Genomic DNA, 19,875 nt, shown 5'->3' on the forward strand with positions numbered 1-19,875 from the left:
CTGAGAACCCCTCCCCTCAGCCAGGGAGTGGAGCTAACAACACATTTTAATCTTGCTGACTTTGCATCTGCTGGAGGTGGTTTGAATCCCCTTGAGCAAAACCACCTGGCTGCTGTTTTTCCCCCTACTTTCTGTGTGGCCCACTGGAACCCAGTTCGCGGGCCTGTGCACCGTGACAGCCGGCGGGCTGGGCGGGCCATCCCCCTGCAGCCGTCCTTCACCACGAGCTAGGGTTCCCCTCGCACTGCACTGCCCCTCATTCTGTCTTCTCTGCTGGGTATTGGGCTGTGAGGAGTGGTGAAAGGGAAAAAGAGGTGTGTGTGACCAGTTTCCTGTCGGGAGTAAGAGTGGAATGCTGATTTGTCTTGCTTGCTCTTCCTCTGGGCCCAGACTGTGCTCTAGCATTAAGGTAGGGGCTGGTTGGTGGACTGTAAATTAATTTTGTAATAATCAATCAATCAATCAGATGGAAACCCAAGCTTTGTTAGAGCTGGGTTTGACTTGACTATAGTTATATTTTAGAAGAAGCAAAATTTTCTACCTGTGACAGAGTTTTAGTCAGTGCTGAGCCTGTGCGGAGACTAACAAACATCTCCTGGCCCAGCCCTGCCCAACACAGGCTCCTCAGTGTCTCGGGGACCCGCGCCCTCCTCCTGCATATACAGGATGTGTGCATGTACAAGCCTTTCTGTACAAAGGAGCCACGTACTCTCTCAGGTTCAAGTCCTCAAACTTTATTGTCAGCTGTTCAGTCCATTTTCTCACACATTATTGGCAACTGTGTAAAAATCAAGAGCGTCCATAAGACCACCTGCTTTCACGGTGGGATTCTGCACAAGGCTGCATCTTCCTCAAAGGTGGTCAGAGAAAGCAAGCGCCCGGATTTAGGAGTCACTGTCATCGGTGTGTAAGGTGGCGAGGGCAGTGTCCACCTCAACTCCCTCCTCGTCAGACTGAACAACGGGGGACTCCCCACCTTTGCTGGGGTCCTGGGCAGCCGGGTCGGTGCAGGCAGAGGGTAGGGAAGGCGGCTTAGCTTGTAACTCAGAGGGATTTGGAACCTGAAGAGTAACTTCGTTCTGACTGATACTTGATTCAGGCCCTGCAAAATAAAGTAGAAAAAAATGCGTCACAAAAGTATTGCAATTTAGAATTGCCACCCAAGATGCTCATTGGAATTTGCGTAGAATGAAAGGGGTGTAACTGTTGCTGCGGTGTCTGGGGGCTGCACAACCAGGCTGCCTGTTGCAGTGCAGGGACTGTCCCCAGAAATGCTGAGCTGGGTAACGCCAGAGGCAGCTAGGGGATTTTGAGCCGACTCTCTACCTACGACAGATGGAAAGATCCCGCACCCTTTCAACAATATCCAGTAAAATCCTGTGCTGAAGGCCCAGGGGCACACACTGCATTTCTGTAAGGAGCATTCCATGTGACCTTGATAATCTAGATTCACTTCTTTACATTCCCTGAAGTAATGCAGAGAAATCAATGCTAAGAGAAAACTCTTACTGATATTTTGGCAGTTCTCCAATATCATGAGAACTAGATAAGCTCTTAATCAAAATCATACGCAGATGATGGAGTCACTGTTTCTGAATGTCATCTTAACTCTGGCGAAAGGGGCCAGCATTCATCCCCATCTCCAGCGCCCCAGCCTTCTCACGACAGGGGGCCCCTGCCCCGGGACAACACTGTTCCCACCGATTTTCCAGAAGAGGCGAATGTAGCTGCTTCATTGAGAAGTTCAAGACAACCCAAGGGGACAAGAACCCTGAGGGATTCGACTTGAGGCGGAGTGGAGCCTGCGGTTGGGCATGCTGTCTAGAGGGGACAAGGTGCTGCTGAAGGACTGAGCTTAAAGCCTGTCCCTCTTTTTGTATGTGGAAAAACTTCAAACACTTTCTTTGTAATGATGTATATATAAGAAGACCCAGGGCCGGCCCTGTGGCTTGGTGGTTAAGTGCGCGCGCTACAATGCTGGTGGCCTGGGTTCGGATCCCGGGTGCGCATCGAGGCACCACTTCTCCGTCCATCCTGAGGCCGAGTCCCACATACAGCAACTAGAAGGATGTGCAGCTATGACATACAACTATCTACTGGGGCTTTGGGGGGAAAAAATTAAATAAATAAAATCTTTAAAAAAAGACCCACCCAGAAGGACCGGTCTGCAATTGAAAACAAATGGAGCCCAGGTATAGGGCTGGGTCTTTGGTAAATGTTTGCTAAGTGAATGAGGAACAAAACTCTGGGAAGGCATTAACCGGAGTAAAAGTGCACGCAGGGCTGCAACTAATTTGTAAAATATCAGCAAAGTGCTAAACACACACCTTGGCCTTGCCCACAGCAGAGATAAAAATCTGCTGAATGAAGGGGGAGAGTTTAAAAAAAGACATGTATGCTCAGAGCAGCACAGGGTGTGTGACCACACAGTGGAGCTCCCACCTCCCCCAAATTCCAATCCTTAAAATAACCACACAAACCCAACCCAAATTAATTTGAGACAGAGGAGGAAGTAAAACACAAATTAAGCAAGCTCTCTGTTCTCTCAAGGTATTTGGGTAGAGCACTTAAAATCGTGCAGGAATTCACAACTGCAACAGCCAGTGTTGCATTTGCCCACTACCGTGACACCAGACACGGGTGGACGAGGGCTGGTGGAACCAGAAGCTGACTGAGCTTAGAGATCTGTACATTGTGACTGATCCAGTTACTCTGATGGTTTCCCTCTGGAAGGAAATAATGTTAAGTATGGCTAAGTTTATGCAAGTTTGTCCCCCCTACCTAAGACAGGGCACAGCACAGTGTTATCTTCTCCACCTGAATTCAAAAAGACATCCAGGGCCTCCTGGTCAGAGACGTCTGTCAGATCCATCTGCTCCAGCAAGTCGATGTTCACCTCCAGGGACGACATGCTGCCCACGGGCCCTGGGAAGAGACCAGCACAAGAAGAAAGTAGATTTCTTATCTTTAGCAATACTTGAAAAGGTGAGCTCCAGTTGCATTAGGCTAACTGCATTGTGTTTTCTAGTTATTATACCTCCTGCCTGCTACTCCAAAAATTTTAAAATACAACTTGAAGCAACGTATTATTAAATGGCACATCCCACTTTGGTACTTGATATCCATCATTATAGGCAATGTTACTAGTACCTTTTACACCTTCGATAGCAGTTTTCCTGCTCACTCTCAGCCCTTTGCTTGCAGGTGCTGAAAACAAACCCGTTTCTGCATTAAGCCAATCTTGGCTGTTGGGAGCAGGGCACCGTCTCCAACAGGCCGACATTGCTGCAGCAGCACAAGGTTAGCAGCTGCCCTGCCAGACACACCTCTGCCTTCCGCCTGCAGCTGCCCTCAAACTATTATAGTTCCAGTAGAGGTTTTCACTGCCCCTCTGACATTTCTCTAGTCTTCAATCAGAACAACAGACAAAGTCTGGGCATCTGCAAGCTGGTGAGTTGGAACCAAGAGCTCCCTGCAGTGAAAGCAAAGACTACAGAAAAAAAAAACCATCCCACCACCAAAAGGAGGCCACAAGACTGTCTTGGCGTGGGCCGTGGGTGAGAGATGCCTCGGAGCTGGAGTTCCTATGTAAACTATCTCCGTGGTCCAGAAAACTACAGTTAAGTCACCCCAGGTATGATGGTGCCTGGCAGAAGCAAATACAAAGTATTTCTGGATGCGGACACACCCTTAACCCCGGGTCTCGCACGAATATAAAAACACAAAATCCAGTCCAATCCAGAACTGACAGCACACACGTGGAAATACGTCACTATGAGTGATGGTCAGCCGAAACAAACTCACTACGAGGATCCTTTCCCAAGAATTTTAAGTGACTTTAAATATTTTAATGAAATTAAAGATGGAATAAAAAAATGAACAAGGAAGGTGTCAAAAATTAGCCCAGGCATTTGAAAAAGAGCCAGATAACTTTCAGATAGGAAGAATTTAATCACTAAAATTTAAAACTCCATGCATGAGTTAAATTGAAGATTAGTGAGAGCCAAATAGAAAATTAGTAAACCAGAAGACAGACTGAATAAATTCTCTACGGTAAAGAAATAAAAAGATGGAAAGTATGAAAGAGCTTAAGAGAGATGGAAAATGCAAAAGTTAAACATGTTCACAGTTCCAGAATGAGAATGGAGACAACGTGGGGAACAGTGATATTCAAAGAGACTGACTGTTTTCCAGATTTGCCGAAAGACTTGACGTCCCAGATTTAGGAAGCAAAATATATTTTCTCTCAAGCGAGAGAGAGAAAAGAACTCTTCACAGCAACTGCAGTGACACTGACAAACATCAAAGAGAAAGGGCAGATTAGGAGAGACAAGGAAACAGACTGACAGCTTCTCAACAACAATAATAAAAGCCAGAAGATGGTGGAATAAGAAGTTCAAAGAGGTGAGATAAATGTCATCTCTAAAATTATATATCATTAAATTGCATTTAAGATCAAGTGTAAGATACTAGCACTGTCAAGACAACACTACCATGAACCTACTCTCACTAAAGGTATGACTTAAAGAAGGAAGATGGTGAGGAATCCCAGAAGGAAGGTCTAAGATGCAAGAAAGCATGTTAAACGAAGAGACCTGTAAATCTGTGAATAAATAAAAAACTTTGAATAACACAATCATAACTGTCTAATTTGGGGAATTCAGTCTGGCAGAATTAAAGGACTGAGCAATAGTGGTGTCGACAGGCGGGGGTGGTATGGTGAGAGCTGAGGCAGTGTTAGGCCCCTGCTTTATCTGGGAGGAAGGTGAGAATCTGATTCTCTTTAAGCCCAGAAAATCATTCCAGTTCAGCGCTGAAATAATAAGTATGTAATGTGTATCTTTAGCTGGAGGAAAGTTTATTATAGTTTAGATGATCCCACTTGAAGTGGCAACATCCAAAGCAGTGTAGTCAGGAGCCAGTTGAAGTTGGCATGGTCTGCATCAGACTTGACCAGGGCGCTGACCTGGGCCACGGCCATGTTGATGTCACAGAGCAGCTCCACGGCCTGACTGATCCTGACACCCACCGGGGACACCAAGGCAGTGCTGTCCTGGAGCTTCCTCAAGGCTGACCGTCGGGGACAGTGGTCAAACTTGTTCCTCTTGGCACTCCTCTGTGCCCCGTGTTGGGCTGCCAGAAGGTGGGTGACATACAGGTTTTCTTTTGTGGCTATGGAGGCCCTTCTGTATGGCCTTGCCTTGACTGCAGTTTTGAACGGAGCAGAGGCTCCTTTTTCTGTTTGTGCCATCCTCTTAAGAGGGCAGGAGTGAAACTTTTAAAACAGGAGAGAGTAAAATTGGACAAACATAGGAAAAGCTTTCAGAAACACAGAAAGCACCAAATAAGATGATAATGAAGTCAGGTATGTCAGTAATTATAGTAAATGTAAATGAACCAAATTTACCAGTTAACAGATTTTAAGACTGAATTAAAGTGATAAAATCTAGCTATATTCTGTTTATAGGAGACACTCCTAAAACAAGGACACAAAAACATTAAAAGTTTAAGGAAAAATGGGAAGTGGACAAACAACTTAAAAAATAAAGCTGACATAGCTATATTAGTATCAAACAAAATAGACTTAAAGGGGAAACAAAAGCAGTATTGGGGTAAATAGTACTTAATGATTTTTCAAAGGTTCAATTCACCAGGAAGGTAATTCCAAATTTCTGTGTGACTACATATTTTGTGGCTATGTTTTTAAAGTTAAAAATGGAAGAATGACAAGGAAAATTTAACAAATCAATAATCATGGGGGAAGGAGGGTTTAATATATCTCTTTGATAATAACTAAGCAATCCAAATTTAGTAATAACAGGGAATATTTGAACAACCCAGTTAACAAGCTTGATGAAATGGACACATGGAGCTCAATGCCTGTCATTAAGAATCTTTCTCTCAAGTACACATGAAACATGTAGGAAAACTCTGTGAATCAGGCTATAAAGTAAGTCTCGAATAAAAAAACATCAAAATCCCACTCTGCAACTACCAATGAAATTTAATTAGAAATTATTAACAAAAAGGACCTTCACACATTACTTAAAAATACACTTCTAAACAGTTCACAAGTCAAATAAGAAATCTTAATGAAGACAGACTCCAGATCAGTGGGATACAAAGAGGGAGAGCTGACTCAGAGATACAGAGAAAGCAAGTAAGTTTGAAAAGCATTATCCACATCAATGCATCCTTCAGCACATTCTGAGGCATTCACATACTACTATTAATCTGTTTTCTCTACACTGCTTTCCTTCCTCTTTGATTTCTTTAACCTCTCCTGGGGAAGGACACAGAATTGAGTGACAAGGAAGGAACACAGTAAGGGTAACAGATAAATGGGGGGGTGCAGGGACAGGCATGTATAGGGAACAAAGGCCAGAGCAGAGGAGGAAGGTTGACTACAGACAGATTTGGGGAGGGGAGAGGGTTTCCAGGAGGTGATGAGACGCACAGGAGGATGGAAGGGCAGGTAAACAGGGAAGCCCTGGACGCTTGTCCACACTGCCTGTGAATGGGCGCTGCAACTAGGCTGCTTCTGCCCTCTCAGCGCCGGCCTGAGGGACAATGGAAGCTGCCCAACGCCGCTGCACCTGCCCACTCCAACGCCTCCTTCCGCAGCACCCAGGCCTTGGGAAGGAAAGGCTGGATGAAGGAGCCTGGTACTTGATTTCTCCGCTACTCAGTTTGTTCTTATTAATGATCAGAGATGCGAACAAACATTTACACATCTAGATGTTCACTGCAGCACCATTTATAGAGGCAAAGAATCTACATGTTCAATTAGGGAACTGGTTAAGTATATTAGGAGACATCCTGACGATGAAGATGCAGCTTTTAAAACATACTCTTTCAAAGAATTTTTAATAATAAAAGGGGAAAGATCTTCATACAATATTAAGAAAAGCTAGATATAAAGCCAGATATATGTATAGTTTGATACCAATTACATAAATAGACACACACACAGAACAGAAAGAACCACCCTAAAACAGTAATAATAGGGATTATTCTGTGCTGTAGAATTATAGATAATGCTTCTTTTGTCTTTTTTGTTTTGTTTTATATATTCCACACTTTTAAACACCTTCAACAAAAGCCTAGAATAGGAAGAGGCAAAAAAACAACAGCAAGATAAATATGGCATGATGTATCCACTTTGATCTTTAGGGTCTGATAACAGAATGGGACTTCTGAGGACCTGATCCCACACCCCACCCTGGGGGCGCAGCACCATCTCTCACACCTAAGGAGAGTCCCCGCTGCCAGCTGCCAGTGGTCCTGCCCCAACTTGCCTCGCCTCTCCGCTATCTGCAGGTAACCTGTGGAAAGGTACTGTTCCATGTCCTGCTGGAAGGCTTCCTCAAAGAACTTCTGCCGCTCCTTGAGCTTCATTTGCTGGGTGTGCTCCATTTCTAGGACCTTCCGGGTGTGCTCTGCATCGAGTTCAGCTAAGGAAACAGAATAATTTGGGTCAAGGTTTGGGAAGGGACTAAGATAGGAAATGGGTATAAATACCTACTCATATCCACCCTCCAAGGCTCACAGTGTCACATCTGCTTGTCAAACTCAGGCTGGCACTGATTGCAATACATGCAGCCTCCTCTCCCCCACTAGCTGCACTTCTCCTGTTCCCCAGGGGTGTTGCGGGGGGGGGGGGGCAGGCCCTGCAGTCCCATGCCTTTGCTGGCGCTATTCCCTCTGCCTGGAAGGACCTTCCCACCCACGTCTCCCACTCTTCACACATAACAGCTGTTCGTCTTTCAACACTCACTTCCCAGTTAACCCTTCAACTAACTCAAGTGGAATGTCCCCCATCCTGAGTCACATCACTGTGATCAAACGTTTGCAGCTGACATACATTACAGTACAACAGGTAAAGACTTGGAGTTCCTGGAGGACTGTGACCATATATTACTCATTTTAATATCCTATCACCCAGCTCAGAGCCCAGCACATAGGACTCGATGTTTGTTAAAGAGCAAGTGTGTAGCCACTTTTTTTTTTTTCTAACAGAAAAGTGTCTACTCTTGGCTTTGCTGTTTACAATCATGCAACCTTGCTGAGTCAGTTAACCTTTCTGAGCTTCAGATTACTCATCTGAAAATTTGGCCTAGAAATATTAACCCCAAATTGATGTGAAACAAATGAAATAATGTAAAATAACTTTATAATTAAAGTGAGCAGTGATCTTTCGAATTAGGGCCAAGTCAGTAATACCAGGCAAGAACTACTAATATAATCAGCCTTAGCCTTGTCATACAAACAAGAACCCCAAATTTACCATTCCATAAACACTTTCTAGTGGTTTAATCTTTCCTCAAGGCATGCATAGAGAATACAAAAAATGAAATCAGGGTCAGGCATATACCATTATTCACCTTGAACGTGGGCCAATGGTTACTTCTCAATTTGCTTTTAACTTTCAAGTCCTTTGTACCTCACACGGTGTGGTAGGCAGAATTCTAAGACGGTCCCCAGGAACTCCACTCCCTGGTGTACACACCCTGCATAAGCCCCAGGTCTGTTAATGTGACTGATTTCACAACCATGATTAGGTTATGCTATGTGGCACAGCAGATGACATTAAGTAAGAGAGGTTTTCTGGCTGAGCCTGGCTTAATCAGGTTCTTAAATGGGCCTGGGCTTTTCCTAGAGAAAGAGATCTGAAGTGCAAGAGGGATTTGACACAAGGAACAGTATCCCTTACTGGCTTTGAAGATGGAGGGGTCCATATAGCAAGGAAGGCAGACGGTGTTCAGGAGCTGAGTGCAGTCCCAGGCTGGCAGCCAGCAAGAAAACAGAGACCTCAGTTCCACCAATGTAAAGAACTGGAACTCTGCCAACAACCTGAATGAGCTGGGAAATGGATTCTTCTCCAGTCTCCAGAAAGGACTGCAGCCTGGCTGATACCCTGATTTTAGCCTGTGAGACCCTGAGCAGAGAACCCAGTCACACTGGGCCTTGACTTCTGACCTACAGACTGTGAGCTAATCTGTGTCGTTTTCAACCACAGAGTTTATGGTGATCTATTATGCAGCAATATGAGAATACTCCCAATAAGCTGTCTGTATGAATTCCAGCCCCTGCCCACGTCTGATTGGCTGAAGAATCGAAAAATGACAACTTGAATTCTTTCCCTTAAACAAATATTTTGCAACACCTACCCTGTGGCAGACACTATGCTAGGGTGAGTGTGGCAGGAGAACAGCAAGTTTCAGCTACCTTATTGTCCTGGGATAGACTTAGGGCCCAAAACACTGAAAAATAATTTCACCCAAGGCATTGTTCCTTCTGGTTCATCTCTGGGGAGTGTCAACATCTTTGGGATGTTAGAATTCATACAACTCAATAATAAAAAAACAAACAATCCGGTTAAAAAATGCACAGAGGATATGAATAGACATTTTTCCAAAGAAGACATACAGATGGCCAACAAGTACATGAAAAGATGCTCAATATCACTAAACATCACAAATCAAAACCACAACAAGATATCACCTCACATGTGTTAAAATGGCTAACATGAAAAAAACAAGAGAAAATAAGTGTTGGTGAGGATATGGAGAAAAGGGAACCTTTGTGCAGTGTTCGTAGGAAGGTAAATTGGTACAACCACTATGGAAAACAGTATGGGGGTTCTTGAAAAAGTTAAAAATAGAACTACCATATGATCCAGCAATCCCACTTCTGGGGTACATATCCAAAGGAAATGAAACAGGATCTTGAAGCGGTATCTACACTCCCATGTTCACTGCATGTTATTCACAATATTCAAGATAAGGAAACGACCTATGTGTCTGCCAACAGATGAATGGATAAAGAAGATGTGGAATATATATACAATGGAATACTAGTCAGCCATGAGAAAGCAGGAAATCCTGCCATTTGAGACAACATGGATGGACCATGACAGCATTACATTTAAGTGAGATGTGTCAGAGAAAGAAAAATATTATATGATATCATTTATATGTGGAAACTAAAAAAGCTGAACGCATAGAAACAGAGAGTAGAGTGGTAGTTACCACAAACTGAGTGGGGGAAATGGGGAAATGCTGATGAAAGGGTACAAACTTGCAGTTAGAAGATGAATAAGTTTTGGAACTCTAATGCACAACATTGTGATTATAGTCAACCAATATTGCATTATATACTTCAAAGTTTCTGTCACACTGGATACTAAATGTTCTCATCACAAAAAAGAATTAATTATGTGACATGATGGAGGTGTTAGCTAACTCTACAGTGGTAATCACACTGCAATATATAAATGTATCAAATCAACATGTTGTACACCTTAAACTTACACAATGTTTTATGTCAATTATATCTCAATAAAAAAATCTTTGGGGTGTTATGAAGTGATTTTTAACAACAAAAAAAAAAATAGCAGAACTTACCATGAACAATGGTCTACAAGGCCCTATGTGATCTGCCTTAGTCATTCTGCTACCCCCCACAAATATGCAACACCACATTTCACAACTCCTGACTACAACATAATTCTGTATGCATATAGATTAAAAACTTGATCATGGAGTATATTTTTAATCGCAAATCAGTTATACTCTCCGATAGTTACAACATTCTGGGTGTTCTTCCTGTATCCTACTCTACATATATGCAGGGAAAGCAAACTAATATTAACCAAAGCAACACAAATAGGAAAGTAAATCTTGTCGACTACATATAATTCTATGTATAATACTAATGATGTGCATTCTACTCACACTATTATAATCATTATGTGCATTCTCTATATTTCCATGTCACCCTAACTTATACCCCCATCTCATATCTTTGTTTTCAGGGACATGGTTTGGAAAGAGCACGGGGTGTTGGGATGGGTCTGGACTCAGGTCCTATCCCTTTTGGCACCTCACACCACACCCCTTTAGTCTACCTCTGGTTTCATCTGCAACTCTGCAAGGCAGCTCTGTGTCAGCTCATTTGTGTGCATACAAGGTCCTACCTCAAGGCCATACCTTTGCATCTCTACGTTTTTCTGGTCAGAATATTCTCTGAATCCCAGAGAACCTGCAAACAAACCTCTACGTTTTTCTGGTCAGAGTATTCTCTGAATCCCAGAGAACCTGCAAGCAGCAGAGCCCAGAAGTTCTGGGGAATTAAGGCAGCTCTCAACCAACAAGTGACAGAAGTATCAATGCCCCAGTCTCACGTCCTCTGAATGGACAATGTTAGGAGACATTCAGAACACTTCTCAGAGACCTGGGTGGAACTGCAGCCCCACTTCAAAAATGCATCCAATACTGACTTTTCCTCCTTTGCTCTCTCCCTCTCTCTGGCTTCCTGGGATCACCTCCCAAACAAACTACCTGCAGCAAAATCCTCGTCTCAGGCTCTGCTTCCAGAGAAACCCAGGCTGGGATATCTATCACTAGCTATAACTAACAACCTCTGAGTCTCAACTTCCTCCTCTGTACAAGAGAGGTAAAAATCCCTATTTCATAAGGTTGTTGGCAGGATTAAAGGAGGGAACAGAAGTGCATCATCATGCACATAACCTTGACCATAGCTGACAGCTAAGATTAATACCAGCATTATTTAAAACAGACTCTTGAAAAGGAAGTAGTATGAAATATTACCATGAACCAGGATGAGAACGACACTAAGAATAACCCTAACTCTCTCAGCCCCACTCAGACGCTCAAGAATTAGTCACCTTTCGGTGCCCTTAATAAATCGGCAAGGAACTTAGAGTATACTTCTGAGAGGAAAAAAGGAAAGTGAAGAGGATGTCTTTTCATTTGTTTCACGTCAGCTGTCAACCTCTCTGTTCAGATGCTTCACGACTGCAAAGTCCATTAGAAACAGTCACCCTAAAATAGATGAGGTATGCTTCAAACACTTCAAACAAAGTTCACTTAATTTTTTTAAAAAATAATTCCAGAATAAGCAGCTCAAAACAAAGATCAATGTAGAAATCATCAAAGGTGTTTTCATTAAAGAACATCTTGTTTTAACTGAATTAAGATTTTCTATAGAGATATAGTTATGTAACTTGAAAACTTTCATTCTTTTCAAGACTTCTGCTTCACAAGTTCAATTATCTCACGTTTCTGAATTATAAGTCCTGCAGTTTTTCATCTTAGGTTTTCTATATTGAAATGAAATTTAATCAGGTCTCAACCCTCAGAAAAGGGAGGGAGGGTTGATTAGGGAACTTAAAATGACTTAAAGAAAAGGAGGAAAATCACTGCTTTAAGTTTTAAAGCATGCTACATACTAGGTAACTGAAATATTCCCAACTGCCCTCTGTCAGCCCCACTTCATTTCAGAGCCCTCTTACGTCTCAGGGCTGACCACTAAGCTAGAATCACTGACAACTGAGGACAGTTAGAGCAGCTCCCACTCAGGACGACGATGAAAAAGCACATGGACACATTAAAAATAACTGTGCTGCTCAGCAGCTAAGACAATTCACCCTCAGCTACCTGCCTGAGCGAGGATGTTCTAATTGTGCTGTTTGTTCTGGAATCATCAGTCCAGCTTGCACCAAGAAACAAGTACATTTGGGAGTGGTAAAATGATGGAAGGACACTGAGGGAATATTTCAAATCTAGAGGTTTAACAGCATCTGAATTTGAGAGTGACTATGGAAAAACATAAATTATAGAACATTTTCTACAAGGAAAAATGACCCCTTGTTCACATTTAAGACACCATTTATTATACTGGGGAAAGCCAGACAAATACAAAGATTTAAAGAACTTCAACAAATAGCCTTAAGATTAAAAAGAAAAAAGAATACAAAAAAGACGCAGTAGTTAGTTTCTACCAGGAGTCAGGAGTAATCATTTAATTCCATTATCAACCCAGGTCTGTGTCTCCTTTTATTTCAACTCCAGACATCGCTCAAGCTTTATCTGACTGCAGCTTCCGCTTCAGCCACCACTATCAATTTCAAATGGATAATTACTCAAAACAACAAAAATCCCATTACCAGTGAAGATGGTATAATCAATTCTCAATTATATGTTTTAGTGGGGCATAAGGATAGCAGAAGATATATGAAATATAAAAAAAACATCCGTCAAGCTCACTTCAGGAACAACTTCAACCTATTCCACAACTAAGCCTTTTAACAGAGCTGATAAGTAATAAAAGACAGTGAGGTGTTAATGACTGAAAATGGCCCCTCTCTGTTAAAAGAGTTAATGAGAATCTCTCTAATCCAAAAATGTTACAAGTGAAACAAAAAATTTAATTAAATAAGAGTTAAGAAAAATTCTGGTAATTTCTACATAATGTTAAAGATTGAGAGCATTTTCCATTCAATATAAGACTAAGAATAAATTTCAAATCTATAAATATTTACAATTCAGATGTTTTTACATTATTAGAGAATACAAATTTGGTGATACTAAAATATATGTGACATGATCAAGGGAGAAATGTGAAACCTCTGTAAATTTCTAAACAAATTTCTAAATATACATAGTAAACAAATATCTTTCCAAACTGTTCTTGATAAAAACTTAACTGCCAATAGGCTGTCAAATGACATGACCACTAAAAGACTACACTAAATTCTGTTAGCGTGATAGAACTTAAAGATTGGGACCCACTATTTTTTTGTTTTAATTATTTGCATTTATTTATTAGGTTTCTTTGCATAAACAATGCATGTACATTGTGAAAAAATTTTAATCTTAAAAAAGCACAAATAAGGTGAAAATCCCTCTGAAATCACCATAAATATATGACTACAACTAGCATTTTGGTGTACACTCATCAGGTTTTCTTTATTCCTTGAACTATTTGAAATTGCAATACTCGATTTTTTTTTTTTTTTTTTTTTTGTACCACTAGAAGAGCTGCATTGTTATTTTTCAACTTTTCACTTTGAAATGGTTATAGGTTCACAGGATGTTGTCAAGAAACGTACAGGGCAGTCCCGCGCACCCATCCTGATCCTCCCCCAATGCTAACATCTTATACGATTATGGTACAATATCAGAACAAAAGATCTGACGTTGGTACATTCCACAGAGCTTGTTCAGATTCCACCAGTCACACACGCACTCATGTGAGAGAGTGTGTGTGTGTGTGTGGGGGGGGGAGCTCTATGCAGTTTTGTAACATGTACAGTCTTGTGTAATAACCACAGTCAAGACATTCAACTGTCCTATTACCACAAGGCTCCCTCTTGTGACCACACTCTCCCTCCTCCCTTACCCATCCCCCAACCACTAATCTGTTCTCCAAATCTATAATTATGTTATTTCACAAATGTTACATAAATGGAATCATGCAGTATATATCCTTTTGAGACTGGTTTTTTTCACTCAGCATAATTTCCTTGAGGTTCATACAAGCTGTTGCACGTATCGATAACGTGTTCCTTTTTTATTGCCGAGTAGAATTTCATGCTATAGATGTACCAGTTGGTTTAACCATTCACTCACTGAAGGATGTCTGGGTTGTTTCCAACTTTTGGTTACTATAAATAAAGCTGCTATGAACATTTGTGTACCAGTTCCTGGATGAAAGTAAGTCATTTTTCTGAGATAAATGTCCAAGAAAGCAATCACTGGGTCAGATGGTAAGCGCATTTTTCAGTTTTGAAAAGAATTGCCAAACTCTTTTCTGGCGTGGCTATTCCATTTTCTATCCCCATCATCCATGTAGAGGCGACCACATTCCTACACATTCTCGCCAGCTTTTGGCGAGACCTGTTTCCTTTCCTCCTCCTTTTCCCCAGAGTATGTCTGTCAGAAACAAGTTTCAATGTCCTCTTAGACATTTTCAATAACTGCTATTTCTCTAAAGGTACTTCAGTTCTTTGAGATTTTTTTTTCCTACTTTACTTTTCTTTACATTTGCAATTGGTAAAATATATTTAATTTTAGAAAAATTCTATTCAGGAACTGAGGACTTGTTAGACGATGACAAAATACACAAGATTTCCTTCCAGTTTTAAAACCTACCTATTCTGTACTTTTACCATTTAACAGTTACATTTTATTTCTAACTTAAATTACTTTTCAAAATAACGCATCATCAACCATTTTAATAATCTCCCTTACCTTCTGCCCCATCTTAAAAAAATGAATACTAATTGTCTCAGATGTGACCAAAAAGAGACCTTTAATTAATATTTTCCTAGAATTGGGGTTTTATAGATACATTTAAAAAATATCAACTTCTATGCCCTATGTTTCTACAGTTTTTAAAGGTTTTTTGTCTGGCTTTCATCAACAGTTTCCAAGACAAACTTATTTATACCATACATTATTTCTATGAGTATTCTCAAGTATTACAGAGCCCTTATTTCAGAATTGTCACTTGGAAAAAAAAGTCTCCTGTGCATGCTCAAGTTAACACATTTCTTAAAAGAAAGTTAAGTGACTTTTTACAGAACTTTTTTTCACCCTCCCTCCAACACACACACATGCACACACACATATTACCCCTTACACACATTTATGAAGAACCAAATAGTACTTATTTCTTTTACATGCAACTAAGAAAGGATACTCCTTACCTAAAATAGAGTAGTTTAGAATAATGGCAGGTTTTGCAGACAGTCAGAATAAATAACTCTTTTAGACAACAAAGAATTCATGGCAACTCCTAAGGAGTTCACGAAGTTCAGCCCTTTGGAACAGCTCCCGGAACAGCTGTTTCCTAAATCCATGTCCTAGGAAACAAACACTATTCTAGTATCTAAACTTCTGGAACACGTTTAAAATTCCTATCAAGTACCCTGGAGGAAGTGACCACTATCCAGAGTACTGGCAAAACAGACACTGTAGAACCACCACGTGGACAAGGTTTGCTGAAAACAGCAAGGTAGAAATGCTCCACGGTACGTTATCATCTACCGGAGGGGCAGGCAGCTTAGACGACCTCACACCATCCACCCTCCAGGCCTTGGATTTCCCATCAGTTAAAGAGAGGGGCTTGGATGACCTCCATAAGAAGGTCACTTCTAGTTCTTCAACACTATGGTTCTATTTTACTTGATTGGGGCAGGAAGAGGTAATCCCAAATCCTGTCTAGTTTTTGGGAAAATGATACGAAAGTCGGATTAGCAGTAAGGAATTTAGGACCTTATGAATTAGCGACATTTCAAGAAAACTAGATTCAACTATTAACAAAAACCTGAAGGTATTTTTGCATTCATTTTCCTGGTCATTTTATTGCTTAAAGAATGATTAGAGCCCAAAAGCTTAAGATGCCCGGATAAGTGAGAAGTACACTCAATCTGTGGTCAGAGGCTTCATGAGTTATTAACCTGTTCCAACGTCCTGGGCTCAAGGTGGGAGGTGGACAGCAGAGGTCTACGGCCTGAAATGAGGCCAGGGAGCGTCAGGACTGCTGTACTTCCTGCAGGATATCACCACGTAATTAAACGGGGGTCACAGTCTAAAGAGGTGGTTTAACTCCACTGGAAAGTGCTTTTCTGTCATATGTTGACAAAAGATACTTTTTACAGAACGATACCTAAAAATGCTGTAAAAAATATCAAGTGTATATCACGTTATTCTACTCTTTGGATGGTTTCCAATTTTTTCTTGTAAGACAAAAAAAACTCCAGGCTAGAACCTCTGCTATGGATATTTAGACAATAGCCCAATTTCCTAGAATTTTTAAGTCATATCTGACACTTTCCTGAATTTTATTTAGGGTATTGACCTACTTAAAAACAATTATTTGGGGGGAAAAAACGGGGGAGGTTTAGACCACTACAGGAATCCTTTCAAACTCCAAGGATTTTTTTGTCACTAGATGAAAGACTCTAGAAAAAGAATAAACCAGTGCCTGTGTCTAAGTGTGAAAATGAACTATCACTGAGTTCATTCAAAGGGGTTATGGAGACAGGAGGCCAGTGGTTCTTAACTTTTAGTGGCACCAAAACCACCTTGAGGGCTGGTGAACACGGAGATTGCTGGGCTCCATGCCGAGAGTTTCTGATTCAGTAGTTGGTAGGGCCAGAGAATTTGCATTTCTAACCAACTCCCAGGTGATGCTGATGCTGCTGGCCCAAGGACGAGACTCTGAGAACCACTGCTCCAGGTGAACGATATCTGTGCATCTACTTCATTCAAATTTTTACTTTGCACAAATATTTATATAATGGAAAAGAATGGACACAAAACGGGGAAGCTGGTACAATTCATGGAAATGACAGAAACATCCTTTCTTTAACTTATCTTTAAAATATCTATGAAATCATCTAAAAAGGAAAATCTCCAGCAGCAACCAAAATGTATAATCATCAACAACCAACAAGTCATCTTTACTGATGAGAGACAAGTGCCTTCAGGGCGAGATTCCCCCTGTAGCAACTCAACCCCATTCTGTGGACTCCCTTACCAAAGTCCCTGGTTCAGTGGCTTGGTGGCTTCATACAAAATGTTGTGACCAGATCTGTGCTCTGTCCCGAACCCAGATCTAACCAAGGGTTCTCATCCTCTCCATTTCCAGAGATGACATGGAGAGGTGTTCCATTCATCTCCATTGAAACATTCATGTAAACAATATAAAATTATATTTGTATTTAAAACTAATAGACAAAACTCTGTCAAATAAAAAAGAGAGAAGGAAAAGTACACAAACCCAAAGTGAGATATGAGAGAAGGTATGCCAACAGACGCAGGAGAGATGTAAAAATATGTGACTAACGATGGGGTTCAGAACATGCTACCCCAAAATATGGCACCTTGGCATACTGAATATTTTAGCTGAAAAAGTCTGAGAAAACGGCAGAAGCAGGAAGTTCTCTGACCTTCCCCCTGTCTCTCCTCCGTGAAGCAGGTCATAAAACCCTCAGGTGAGAGGTGCCTTCCCCACACCTGGAGGAAAGGAGCACCATTATCTCCAAGACGGAGGCACACAGAGAGGAATTTGAACACACAGGCATTGCTAAGCTTCCCCAGTTTGCTACACTTACCTCACACGCTTTGTCCTATCATATCTTTCAATGACTGTCCACTCTTCATCAAACCTAGCATAAATACATCCAGGTTTAACTTTCTTTGGGTCTCCATTTGCTTATGAAGGCACCTGTGTCATGTAAAACTTATATTAAATAAATTTGTAGACTTTTCTCCTATAATAAATCTGTCTTTGTCAGTTTAATTTTCAGAGCCAGCCAGGAACCTTGAAGAGGATCAAGGAATACTTTTTTTCCTCACACACTACCATGCCCAAACATATGCTAACATATTTTGAAGCATCAATGAAAAGAATAATTGGATTTAAAATTATACATATTACAGAAATTAACACAAGAAATGAAATTGTTAAATATCAAAATCTAATGGAGAAAATGAAATTATTTTAAGTTTTCAAAGATCACGGGGTACAGAAAAGGATGACAAGCTGTCTAATGGATTTTTCCTAGTAATTCTGATTTCACAACTTGATATTATATATATATTTGTTTGTTTCTTTTTTTTTTTTTTTTTGCTGAGGAAGATTCACCCTGAGATAACATCTGTTGCCAATCTTCCTCTATTTTGTATGTGAGCCGCCATGACAACATGGCCACTGATAGACGAGCAGTGTACGTCTGCACCCAGGAACTGAACCCAGGCCGCTGAAGTGGAGCGCACCAAACTTAACCACTAAGCCACTGCGGCTGGTCCTGATTATATATTTTTAAAAAGGTGGAGGTGGGGGGAGCCTAGCCCTACCAGATACTAAAACATGACAGTGAGACTGTGGATGATTGTTTGCCCTCAATGGTATAAACTTTTAGTAATGTTATTATATAGCTTTAGAAGTAAAAATTCAAACAAGCATAAGATTCTATAAATACACAAAATATATCTTAATTCCCCAATAAAAATAATAAATATGTGTTTTGACATATCCAACTAATACTTTACTGTTGGTGATGTTATAAAATTAAATAATTTCTTATTTAAAAATATTCAATATATGAATGTATTTATTTATTCATTTATTCTTGCATGTGATATCGTTCATGCATTTAATTTATTCAACACATTTGATAAGCACATTTACTATGTGCCTATAACTCCCTATAGCTTATTTGTTAATAATTTAAAATATACTACTTTATAGTAATACTACAGTAAAATTTAGGGTTATCTGGAATTTTTATAACCAGAAATTTCTATTAGTCAACATTTTTGAGCTTCAATATATGTAGTTAATCACAATGATAACCTAAGGCATTAAAAGATTTTTAAAGACCTTTTCTTTATTTTTTTTATTTATTTATTTTTTTAATTTTTTGTTTATTGCAGTAACATTGGTTTATAACATTGCAAAAATTTCAGGTGTACATCATTGTACTTCTATTTCTGCATGGACTACATCATGTTCACCACCAAAATACTAATTACAACCCATCACCACACACATGTGCCGAATTATCCCTTTCACCCTCCTCCCTCCCCTCTTCCCCTCTGGTAACCACCAATCCACTCTCTGTCCCTATGTGTTTGTTTATTGTTGTTATTATCTACTACTAAATGAAGGAAATCATACGGTATTTGACCTTCTCCCTCTGACTTATTTCACTTTGCATTATACCCTCAATGTGCATCCGTGTTGTCACAAATGGCTGGATTTCATCGTTTCTTATGGCTGAGTAGTATTCCATTGTGTATATATACCACAGCTTCTTTATCCATTCGTCCCTTGATGGGCACTTAGGTTGCTTCCAAGTCTTGGCTATTGTGAATAACGCTGCAATGAACACAGGGGTGCATGTACCTTTGCAAATTGGTGTTTTCAAGTTCTTTGGATAAATACCCAGCAGTGGAATAGCTGGATCATATGGTAGTTCTATCCTTGATTTTTTGAGGAATATCCATACTGTCTTCCATAGTGGCTGCACCAGTTTGCACTCCCACCAGCAGTGTATGA

General features: G+C 40.7%; 1 protein-coding gene across 2 annotated transcripts in view; it reads right to left on the reverse strand.

The window, feature by feature from the left end:
* Positions 1–718: 718 nt before the first annotated feature.
* The window catches only part of DTNBP1 (dystrobrevin binding protein 1), a 110,273-nt gene continuing 91,116 nt past the window's right edge, over positions 719–19,875 (reverse strand). Inside the window, exons 8-10 of one of the 2 annotated variants that reach the window (XM_087438043.1) lie at positions 7,299–7,454; positions 2,818–2,925; positions 719–1,102 (exon numbers count right to left, since the gene is read on the reverse strand). In XM_087438043.1, the coding sequence (XP_087294169.1) occupies positions 885–1,102; positions 2,818–2,925; positions 7,299–7,454 (482 nt within the window). In that variant the 3' untranslated portion in view covers positions 719–884. Of the gene's footprint in view, positions 1,103–2,781; positions 2,926–7,298; positions 7,455–19,875 lie in introns of both variants that reach the window. The other variant, XM_087438042.1, reaches the window with a different exon arrangement.

This window comes from Ceratotherium simum, chromosome 13 (genome assembly GCF_057802395.1).
Source record: "Ceratotherium simum simum isolate JZ-2026a chromosome 13, ASM5780239v1, whole genome shotgun sequence".
NCBI lineage: Eukaryota > Metazoa > Chordata > Mammalia > Perissodactyla > Rhinocerotidae > Ceratotherium > Ceratotherium simum.